General features: G+C 41.6%; 2 protein-coding genes and 1 long non-coding RNA gene across 3 annotated transcripts; 1 reads left to right on the plus strand and 2 right to left on the minus strand.

The window, feature by feature from the left end:
• Window positions 1-624: 624 nt before the first annotated feature.
• LOC135488514 (uncharacterized) lies at window positions 625-3,113 on the minus strand. Its single transcript, XM_064773152.1, has 4 exons — window positions 2,619-3,113; window positions 1,354-1,510; window positions 913-1,261; window positions 625-636 (listed from the first exon to the last, which is right to left on the minus strand). The coding sequence occupies exons 1-4, from the start codon at window positions 3,007-3,009 to the stop codon at window positions 625-627; spliced, it is 909 nt and encodes a 302-aa protein (XP_064629222.1). The 5' UTR covers window positions 3,010-3,113.
• A 67-nt stretch (window positions 3,114-3,180) lies between these two features.
• On the plus strand, window positions 3,181-4,952 carry LOC135488663 (uncharacterized). Its single transcript, XM_064773318.1, has 3 exons — window positions 3,181-3,212; window positions 3,636-3,824; window positions 4,139-4,952. The coding sequence occupies exons 2-3, from the start codon at window positions 3,692-3,694 to the stop codon at window positions 4,360-4,362; spliced, it is 357 nt and encodes a 118-aa protein (XP_064629388.1). The 5' UTR covers window positions 3,181-3,212; window positions 3,636-3,691; the 3' UTR covers window positions 4,363-4,952.
• A 3,863-nt stretch (window positions 4,953-8,815) lies between these two features.
• LOC135488477 (uncharacterized) lies at window positions 8,816-11,075 on the minus strand. Its single transcript, XR_010446985.1, has 3 exons — window positions 10,942-11,075; window positions 10,531-10,599; window positions 8,816-8,856 (listed from the first exon to the last, which is right to left on the minus strand). It is a non-coding gene; the product is annotated as an uncharacterized LOC135488477 (long non-coding RNA).
• Between the last annotated feature and the right edge of the window lie 1,042 nt (window positions 11,076-12,117).

A 12,117-nucleotide genomic window follows, 5' to 3' on the forward strand; every position in this document is an offset into this window, starting at 1 on the left:
AGCATCGCTCAAGTGGGAACACATGTACTGAATTGACTAGGAACAATTCTTTGCGATTATCGCTGCGACTTTCCGCGGCGGCAAAAGCAAGGAAAATCGCGTCCGTGGGTACAAGCCTTACCCACGGGCGCGATTTATCGCCTACAAAACGTCGCTGCGATATTCCGCCGCGACAAGTCGTTGCGCGCGGAATTTCGTAACCTGTTCCGACTGAAGCGTATAATGGAGCGTACTCATGTCAGGTTACGACATAATCTCTTGCTAATCGACTTCAAGGACTTGCGGAGTTCATTTTGTACACATTGCACGTGCCGTCCGGGTTCATTTTGAAACATGTCTTCAACGGATTCGGATTCTGACTTCGACGATATCCTCGTCGTACGCATGTTATGCAAGAGAAAGACGAAGAGAAGGCACAATTACTGGGTTCACGACCTGTGGCAGGAGAGGCCAATTTATGGCGAATATCATCATCTCATCAGACAGTTGTTTGGATACGAAGATAAATTCTTCATGTACTTCAGGATGTACCCGCACGAATTCAACAACCTGCTAGCGATGTTGAGAGAAGAATTGACGAAAGACGTCACAACTATGCGCAGGCCTATTGGTCCTGAGGAGCGGTTAGCCATATGCCTGAGGTAAGAAGACAAAGCAAGTTTAATTTGGTTAAATTTCATGAATTTATTTACCATCTGTTCAGAAGGATGACCACGAGTTTTTCATCATTTGTTGGCCAAAGGTTTGTTGACAAGCTGAACCTACTGCAGCTGCACTCTGTTGCTGCCCAACCAAAGATTGGTTTGGTGCATTACATGAAGATGCATCTCTATTGCCTGATGAACTGGCTTTATACATTTGTTGCATTTCTGCTTGATGAACAAGGCCATGTACTTTGAACATTAGATCTACCCTAACATATGGGGGGAACTTTCTTACTTTAGTTGTCATAGACTTCATGAAATCTGCTACATCGTCATCAGTATCGGTTGGAGGTTTCCTGTCCATTTTTTCGCTTTTTTTCTTTATGTAATTTAGAAAGACTGCATCCGTAGTGGCAATGACATCAGTGCTCTCAGTTTTCTTCCTTTTCTTCGCTGTGACGGCACTTGTCTTTGACGAACTGCTTGGCTCCATGGTGTCATCGTGATCCTCATCCACAGTCTGATCGTCATCCTCAGCAAGGAAGTCAGATACATCCTTGGTCGTCTGCTTTTCATCATGGCCCTCTTCTTGAGTAGCCTGAAGATTACCCGATGACCTAGAAAGAACAACATATTCAATTTTAATATGCTTGTTCATATGGCAATTTATCTAGAGTCGAAATTTTGCAAATATCAAATCGTTCTTTACCTTCGATCCTCCAAAAACGGTTCCAGAAATCCCAGCATTTTTGCGTACTTGTATTCCTTTACTTTTTTTCTTCCTTGCCCACTCTTTGTACGAATATCGTTCTTGTATCTTCTCATGGCGTCCCTTATATTTTTCCACTTCGATTTTGCCAGAGGAACTGAAAAAAAATGTTCTCATTTCAGGTTCTTAGCAACTGGTGATTCCTACAATACAATATCGACAAGTTTTCGTGTCGGGAAGACAACGGTCTCTAGAATCGTGAAGGAAACATGCGAAGCAATTTGGATGAAACTACAGCCGTTGTACATGCCGAAACCGGACCGAAACCACTGGGAAAGAGGCATCGAAGGCTTCTATACAAAATGGCAATTTCCAAATTGTTTGGGTGCATTGGATGGAAAGCATGTCCTCATTTTTGCACCAAAGAAATCTGGAAGTATGTATTTTAATTACAAGAAGACATTTTCCATTGTCTTGCTTGCCCTGGTAGACCATGACTACTCCTTCTCGGTCATTGATGTCGGATCATACGGTTCCAATAGTGACGGGGTATTTTCCGTAGGAGCGTCTTAGGCCAGGGTGTAGCCTCTGGCACCCTCCATATTCCAGAAGAAAAGCATCTACCAGATGCAGATCACAGAGGTTTGGTTCCATGTGTCATTGTAGCTGATGAGGCCTTCCCGTCACTACAAAACCTTCTTCGCCCTTTTCCGGGAAGAAATCTTCCCGTTGATCAGCGCATATTCAACTATAGGTTATCTAGGGCCAGACGTATTTCAGAAAATGCATTTGGTATTCTTGTAAACCGATGGCGACTCTTTCACCGCAAAATTCCTCTTCAACCAGAAAATGTTGCTGCGGTGGTGATGGCAACGTGCGTTCTGCATAATATGCTGCAGAAAAGGGGCACAGCTGTCCCTCCACCACCACCACAACCAAAAGCCCAAACAGATCGTATTGATGATGGAATATTGCAGAACCTAGAGCAAGTCGGGCATAGGCAGAAGAAAGATGCCCTGGTTGTGAGAGAAACATTCAAGGACTATTTCATGTCAGATGCCGGTGCTGTTTCATGGCAACACCAAAGTTGCTTTGGTGAAGACTAAATAAAACTGTCTAGTATCTCAGATAGAAGTAAGCCCTGCTGACTAGGACATTTGGAACATCTGTATCAGCAGATCCATAACAAAAGTGTATAATATGTCCTTCTCAAATTGCTGATGATAACAGACTGTATCAGCCAAATGTACATCAAATGTATTTACCTCCAATAGACAACTTATCAGCAACCTTTTTCCATGCGTCATCTTTTTTGTCAGGATCCTTGTATTCCTCCAATCCTTTGTTATATATCCTAGGGAACTTCTCAATCTCCAGGATCAACCGTTCCAAAAAATCAGGTTCAGACATGTCGAGTTGGTGATGACGGACCCAAAATGATGACCAAGTGAACAGTTGAGGACTATTTGTGGACACAAGCCCGCAAATCATTACGTAATTCTGTCTGTCAATAACCCAAAGGTAGTTACTTGAGTCAAAATGACCTAACCGGTCCCCGCGATTTGACGCATAGATTGCCCTTTTTGCAATCTCAATTACGTAGCGCGCAAGGCCAAGCACGAGAAAGCACGAGAAATCGCTTGGATTTTGTAGCATCGCTCAAGTGGGAACACATGTACTGAATTGACTAGGAACCATTCTTTGCGATTATCGCTGCGACTTTCCGCGGCGGCAAAAGCAAGGAAAATCGCGTCCGTGGGTACAAGCCTTTACACTGTACAATTCAAAAGCAGACTGTCATGTCTCTGTGGACGAAGTCACGCAAGAGGACTATTTGTGGCCTTGGCATAATCCTGCAGGTTGGCATTCACTTCATATTCATTTACCCACAAACTTCACTTAGTACATGTACACAAAGTCCAGGACACAAATAACTCCAAGTGGTAATGTCCTGCAGTCATTTTCGATTGTTCAGAGAAATTGATCCAGCTGTTGTTTATCAAGCAATTTGAGGTTTAAAGCCTGAGTCGGCATTTTGCTCTAGGCTTACTGGTACATTGGTCTTCAAGTGATGTAAAGTACATTCTACCTTGTACATTTAACACAATTTGGTTGCAATGTAGCATTGGTTGCAAGTAAAATGTTAAGTTGCGCCTCAATCTTATAGTCACATTTCTGACATATCCAGCATGTATTTTTACCAGCGTTTCGGATGTACATGTAGGAGGGATGGAGCAAGAAACTTTTAGCCTGTAGTCCTAATATTTGTTTCTTCAATTCAGGGAACAAGGGAGAAACATTTGCTTTGAAGAAGGAAATAGTTGATATACATGAACACATGACCAGGTACATCGAGGAATTGCCTGTGCTCATTCAAGAGATGGTATCAACTGTTCTTTTCTTCAAGAAAAAAATCAACACCTTGGAAGACAGAATCAACACCGTGAACAATGAGGCCATCAAAAACCAAGGTAGTGGCCATGCAATTATTTTTACCCAACATTTGTGGAGGTTGATGCATACATGTACTTGTCTTGCTGTGGCACTACCTCTGAATTAATCTGGGCTGTGGATGCTGATCTGGATCTGATTGCAACTTCGTTCTTTCCCAGCTCAGGTTCAGTTTACTAATACAAATGTACTACGCCCTGCTTTGAATTAATTCAAACCGAATGCCTTTCATTAATCTAACTGGACAGACATAAACTATTGGTTTGCAGATGTATGTGCATTACCTTTGTTGATGACTTCAGAATTTTAATGTCCAGCTCTCCTTCTATTTAAGAAAACCATGGATTGGTGAAGTTGCTGCTGGAATCAAAGGAATTCTACACAGACCTTCTCCTAGAAGCAACAGATGTATTTGAATGTATAGACACTGACATAGAGATCGTGGTGGATTTTGAGGAAGGGGAGGTGCAACCTGGTGGTGAAGAATCAAATTCGGAGGAGGATGCGTCTAGCTCTGAGGAGGAGGATTGTGATGACATTGGCATTGAGTACGTGTAATTAACCCTTTGAAGCCGGATTTATTTCAGAAATCCCGATCTTTTTCGACTTGATTTGGTCTAAGTTTGCCTAAAAGGGTATAGTGTCCCCAAATGTCACTCGAAGCTAACAAAGTATGCCACGAGATGCTAACGTTTTCGGAACTCTGTGGCATCTCTTAAGGCCCTTGCAGAGGTTCTCAAGAAGCATGTTTGTGAATAAGGTGACTTTTTGTAGTGAAAGTTCGAACTTCCAATGCAGTTTATTGGGAAACTACGCCACAGATCAGGTGTTGTGACGACCCTAAAATGACGTCGTATGGCAAAAAGTGTCAACTGAGGCAAAACTGTTCAGTGAGAGTTTTTTTTGCTCGTCTGGCGCTCAGGAATCTGCCAACTGTTCGACGATACAGCGATGTTCCGGCCCTCGGGACGAACTTAATCATGAGGGGGGTACCTGCTGCTGGTTAATTTTTTTATCTGACCGCAGGGGGCTAGGCTGATGTCCTGCAACTCCCAAAACGACTTAGAATTATTGCCGGACCACTAGGGACCTTGAAAAATGCCTTTTGTGTAATCTGATTTATTGTGAATCCACCAATTATGTATAAGCAGATTTGTATTACTGGCTGAATGTGAATTTCAGCAGCAATAAAATGATTCTTGCATCAAAATACATGCACTTGTTTTCATTGTTGCTCACCTTGGGTGAACACAGCTGATACTATCAGGCTGCCTACATGTATAAAGAACCATCAATTTTTGCCGGAAATGAGCAGACAGGTGTCAAAGATGTGTATGGTCAAGTAGCATCTGCCTCATCTTGACTGAGAAAGGTTGTGTATTCAAGTTGCCCTTGTCCTTGTGCCATCCCCTGAAGGCCACGCTTTGAAGTGACTGACCATTGTATTGTCCTGCATGTACACGTATACATGTAGCGGGCTGTTGGATTACTGAGAAAAATCAAACTACTCTTGAACGACATCTTCAAAGACCGTACTTCAGTATGCGGTAGGTGTATTCTGGTTGGATGTGACATTGTCTCAAGCAAACCATCATTCTGAATTACATACCATATGCAGCTGCAGTATTTTGGTTAGAAGTGACATTATATCGTACATGTAGGTAAACCCAACTCTTCTGAATGACATTATCAGAGTCATTATTTCCATACGATCAGGCGTATTCAGGTTGGATGTGACATTGTGTCGAAAGTAAACCGACCATTCTGGATGACGTCTTCAGAGACGGTATTTCCATACGATCAGGCATATTCAGGTTGGATGTGACATTGTGTCGAAAGTAAACCGACAATGCTGGATAATGTCTTCAGAGACGGTATTTCCATACGTTCGGCGTATTCAGGTGGGATGTGACATTTTTTAAAGCATTTTCAATGACATCTTGTGTATATTCTGGGTGGGTGTGACAAATCCTTAAGTAACCCAAACATTCTGAATGACGTCTTCAAAGGCAGTATTTCCGTATGTGGCAGGTGTATTCTTGTTGGACGTGACGTTGTCTAAGTAAAGTGTTACCTTGCTGTTAGGACACTCCAATATCGTCTGCAATTGAAAGACGTCCTGGTTGTGGAATTCCACCCAAACCAATTCAGCACCGGTGTCCTTATTAGAGAGGTATCCACCGAGGGAGGCTCCAAGTCCAATGTACATGTAAAGTACGCTGTAATTTGCAATCCTAGCACATGTAGCCAGACTTCTCTATTGATGCCAATTCAAGAGAAACTCAGTATTAAGTGCCGGTCTGGATATTGTCTCAAGGTATGAATTCAGGGACCATCTCACAGGTACATGTTTTTTGAAGCAAAAATGACTCAAGTCACTTAGTATTGGGTGTGACCACACTCAAAAAGACTAAATGACTTACCCGTAGTCTTTTCGGCTTCAAAATACTTTTGAGATGGTCCCTTATAATACATGTAGTCAAGTCGCTGGGAGGTAGCAAAGATAAAGGCAAGACTATATATGTATCTAATAATATGAAAAACGCCACGTTTATTGAATGATACATGTATACATCAGCCACAGATTGTCTGAAAAAACAATAATTCCACAGTACATGTACATGTAACTTACATTTACTTTTAATGAGACCTTTGAAAGATATGATAAGTTTACATTGTACTATATTTGTGCGAATTCAATATTATCCATTATGTAATCTTTCATCAAAAGTGATCATGTGAGTTTATGTCAGAATGAATAATGCGTGGAGGTGAAGAAGGAATACCGAAATACGTGAATTCCACTGAACAAAAAAACACAGGCGGGAGGATTTGCACAAATTCACATAAATTTTTTCAACAATCGAAAGACATGAGGTGCATCACTTCTTGTGCGTTCCGGAACCTAAAATAGAGGAAATTAAAAGAACCACTATTATGCAGATATTAGTATCACACGACATCATATCATTTTCTTCAAGGGTACACTACCAAAATATATGGAATTAAGGCGAAGAAAACAAGCAAATCTCAATTACACTGCATTCATGCTGCAACCTCATACTGGTTTGAGATGCCTTTGAACCAAAGACTTCCACTGCTTTTAAGTGTTCCCAACAATTTTCTCACCAGCGAAGTGTTTTTATTGAATAGAAACCGTTCTGTAATTGCAATACAAAAGCCTTTTGAATGGACAGGTGAGTTTTATGACATCTTTTAATGTATCATCTGAAGGAATTTCAATAAATTGATTGTCAATCCTTCCTTTTGACTCCACAATTCTGATAAACGATAATTATGTGATAAGCTACAGTTGTTCGAATTGGGCACTACCTCTAAGAAACTGCTGCATCAGCCTGACTCACAACCACTACAACATCAACTGCATAGAGCACACAGCCATAATCCTTTCAATCATAATTTACCTAATTTTTCTTTGTAAGAAGAGATGAGAGGAGAAGTGACGTCTTCCGCTTTCACCCATGAGTTGTGAGACACATATTTATTTATTCGTGTAAAATACATGTACAATATTTGATATAACATGACAAGACATTGAATTATGAACAAAATAAAACGTACATGCATTACACTGGTAACCGTGTAGGTCGAGACCTATTATATGGCACCAGATAATATGGGTTGTGTCGTCGGGGTGCCGGCGACATGCGCACTAAGTGGGCCGACAGTTTGCACAACGGCAGAAAGTGACGAAAGTGCACATGTCGTCGACATCCAAACGATCCAACCTGTCAAAATAATTAACATTAAGGGACGATTTAAAATGCATTTTTTTCAAATTATGTAATTGGACCGGGAGGCTGTTCCACAGCTTCGGTGTCCTCACCCAGTATGAGGCACCGAACGTCTCCGAGTGGAATCTCGGCTGCGCCAGTCGTAAACCGTCGCCCCTTACAGCCGGGGTTATATAAAAACGTGCATTAAAATCCAGGACATTATAATAAGAATCGTGCATAAAAACTAGATCCTTGATTTCCCGACGGTACGACAGGGGCAGCAGAGACAACGCTCGCAGACGCTCCACATATGGCATATCAGGGCCTAAAATGTGACGAGTCACCCTCCGCTGGACACGCTCTAAAGTTTCAAGATCACGTCGCACATGTGTGTCGAATACCACCGTACCATATTCAAGGCGACTACGCACAAGTGATTTATACAACATAATATTCAAATTAACGTCTGCAGTACGCCCGCATACACGCCTGATCATACCCCACATTCTACTTGCACTGCTTGCAATACCATTGACATGAGATGACCATGACAGGTCCGAAGAAAAGACAATACCAAGATCCTTGAATTTATCAACCCGAGACAATGCAAAACCATTGATATTGTAAAAGAAGTGTGTCGGATTTAACTTCCTAGTAACACTCATGACCATGCATTTGCTTGGGCTAAATGTCATGCCCCACCGTTTACTCCAAGCGTACAATTTATCAAGGTCGGTCTGAAGTAGCAGACAGTCGGTTACAGACTCTATCTCCCTACACATTTTGGAATCATCAGCAAAAAAACATCATATCCTTGCCACTTAATGTAATACGTGTTGTTGTTGGGGTCGTAGTTGTCTATTCTCTCAGCTGCGCAATGGTCTCCTGCAAAATAAGTCAATTACATTTCATTCTGATGGCCATGCGACCAAATTGTCCCCCCCCCCCCCCCCGATTGGATATGAGGATACAGGGGTCAGTTCCTCATTAAACCTTTCAACAACTGAACATTTGGCTGAATGTTTCTTTGTAATCTCATTGCATCATGCACTCCGAGGAGTCCATTATTTCAATGGAAATATCACATAACTGTTTGTTTTTGCTCCGCAAATTAAATTTCTAAATCAGCTTATGGTTGCAAATTTCTATCAAAAATCCTATCCTCCTGATGATGTGATGCAATGATGCCATGAAGACAAGTGCTACATTTTCTATATATCTTATGACCACTGTTATTTCCAACACGTCAACTTGAATCTAATAAAAATTTCTTACCCTTCGCCTTGCTTGCTTTTCCCTTGCTGGCTTTTCTTTTCTGAAAAAAGTGGTACGTGTTTCCATTGATAGTGCTTCTTACATGTACATGTACAATAAGAAAACCGCACGAGTGTCTGATCCGAGTATCCAGATTGCACGAGATGATTTTCTACGGCTTGAAAAGCTCTCGACCTGCGTAGAAAATCATCGAGTGCAATCTGGATACTCGGATCAGACACTCGTGCAGTTTTCCATTTATCATATACGTCTGCCAGATCACTGCACTTAGGGTATATGATAAAAGTGCTTAACGACAGACAAAGTCAAAGCCAACAATGCTGGACAAGATGAAATCGTAAGGATATAAGCTCACCCATGTAAGCCAAGAATAGAAAATGCCCACAACATTACCATGACAAAAAAGGGAACTATTGACTTTTACACTAGAATTAGAAATTACAATTAGAACATTAGACAACGAAACCATTGGGTACATGCGTACTGGTTATCAAATTGGATATTGGTGGTGCAATAATAACACACACTCAGGTTTGGTAAGAAAGAATTTGAAAATACACTATTATTTCTGGAGGCCAAGGCAAAAATTAGAGAGTACAGTCGTGCTCGAAAGTTTACATACAATTCAAAGGATGATATAACCCTGTCTCTTTCTCTGCAACTACAGAACGCGGGAAGAGTATATAGTTTACAGGAAGTCTATCATCACATCTCGTCATCAACTAAAAAACATACTTCTGTTTCATTAATTTCATTGTTTTTATGAGCTCTATTTGAAAACAATGCATATTTCAGAGTGTCATAAGTTTACATACACTTACCCTATCTACTAGTTGTTTGGCCTTGAGGTGGGCAAATATGTTATGCAATGGCTTTTATCTTGTCTCCACTACCTGTTGACCATCATGATTATGTCATAGCTCAGGTAGCGCCACTGTAGCAGTATAAAAGGGACCGGGTTTCTGCTCAGGTCATTTGCCAGCTTAGAGCCATCATGGGGAAGTCAAAGGAGTACTGTCAAGATCTGATAGAGTCGCCTGTCCACTTGAACCAGTCTGGTACTTCACTAAGAGCCATTTCCAAGCAGCTTGATATGCCACGGGCGTCAGTTCAGACAATAAAGCGGAAGTACAGGGACAACAGCAACCTTACCAAGGTCAGGAAGAAAGCGCAAGCTGACAGTCAAAGATGAGCCCACATTGGTTAGAAAGGTGCACATTAACCCCGAGACGACCAAGAAACACCTCTGCCAGGAATTAGAAGCTACAGAGACAAATGTGTCACTGTCCACTGTCCAGAAGGTCTTGCATCGTAGTGGACTACGAGGCTGCAGGGCAAGAAAGAAGCCTTTACTTCAAAAACGCCACCGGGAAGCAAGGCTGAAGTTTGCGAGAGAACATGTGGGCAAATACAGAGCCTTCTGGAGGAGTGTTCTTTGATCTGATGAGACTAAAAGCGAAGTCTTCGGCCACAACTACCAGCAGTACGTTTGGCAAAACGGGGGGGGGGGGGGTTATCCAAAGAACACCGTACCGACTGTGAAGCACGGAGGTGGCAGCATTATGCTATGGGGATGTTTTGCTGCGGAACTTTGACAAACATGCCACAGGTTTTCCCATAAAGTCATGATGACAGATAGAACATGACAAGTTAAGTCTGAACAATCTCAAGGTCTAAAAAGAATTCGGTGATGGAAACTTGGTCACACACATACCTTAGCTTTGACTGACTTCCTATTGTTCACAGGTTGAGAAGTTGCCTCAGGCCTACTTGCTGGTGCAGCCTGTAAAAGAGAAGGCGAACACATCTGGGTCAGACGGTCTAGCAAAGAGGTCACATGCCACAATCTGAAGATTATTGTCAGTCACTTTTAGTGGCAGTGTATCTGCTCCTTAATCTTTTGGGTATTATTTGTACCTCTGCATACAACCATTGGCAATGAAATCAGAAAAAAGATTTCAAAGATGGCTGCTATGCAGCCAGAATTTTCGCAAAGATGAAGAAGTTAAAATTTAGAATGGCAATTCCCAATGATGCTAACATTGCACGATAATATATCGCCAGGTCTGCTTTGTATCCCCATTTTAATATTTCTGTCATGCAGACATGGCGCTAATTTAATTACCCTTTAAAAAGTGGCAGTACTGTACTGTCATCATAATCATTGTGGGTCCACTTTTAATAACCATTCCTGGTCCTCAGTGGTTCAGTTACAATAACAGCGTGCGTGAGGAAGTCACTCATAATTCATTAACTAAATCAATGTACCGGTAGGCCTACATGAAGGCCTGGTGGGCTGCTAAGCTTCTGTAAATGCAGTGCTAGATACCATGGCTATCTACATTTGTACCATACCATCATCTTCTCACGATGTGGCAGTACAATAGACAGTTTCGAGAAAGACCCTGACCTAACTCCTCGCATGCGTGGAGAGTGTCCAGAACAATACGAGAAGGATTAAAACTTTATTCTCTCCATTGTTTGGTTGCAGAGAGAGGGAAACGGGAAAGAGTCACAGTTGCATCCTTTTTTTTCACAATCCAAATGCTAATTTTGTTTGCACATGTACCAAGTTTGAAGGGAACCTTTTCAGAGTAAGCCTATGACTGTAATGTATTTGCTGTAGTAAAAGTCCAGATTTCCAAGATTACATAACAACTTGGACAAAACTATAGCCTCGCTATACAATACTCGCATTTCATGATTTTGGCATCGACATTATTCAATTGTGATTGTCGTCACACTGTGGGCTTATAATAAACCGTGAGATGCACTTAATGATTACCTACCCATATCGCGATATCACAAGTTTGCATCTCACAGTTTATGTGATTTATAATAGCCCACACTGTCACTGCATCTGCATGGCCATGGCCATGATGGCCCGTGAGTGTGAGTGTCACTGTCAGTGAGTGTGCTCACCTAACATAACATTAAAAATAATACCAATAATAGTAATAGGCCTACCCATCTCATAGGTGAAACAAGCAAACAAATCAAGATTCCGCTTATTATTAAATGTCAAGGGTCCATAAATAACTTTATACATGTACCTTTGTCAGTCTGCACAGCAGCTGCCTGCTGTTCATGCATTTCATTTCAGTTACATTCGATGCATCATGTGCATAGGCCTATGTTATTGACATTGTATGCAGGCTGTACCGAAAGGGGCTGGCTGGTTTGGTTGGCCAAACGCCGCCAATGTCGATTATGTAAAGAAAACTTCACAATAATATTGATACCTGCTAAATCTTCATTAACCATGCTATTACCTGTATCATTACTGTTACTGGTAGAATCC

Source organism: Lineus longissimus, chromosome 5 (genome assembly GCF_910592395.1).
Source record: "Lineus longissimus chromosome 5, tnLinLong1.2, whole genome shotgun sequence".
Lineage (NCBI taxonomy): Eukaryota > Metazoa > Nemertea > Pilidiophora > Heteronemertea > Lineidae > Lineus > Lineus longissimus.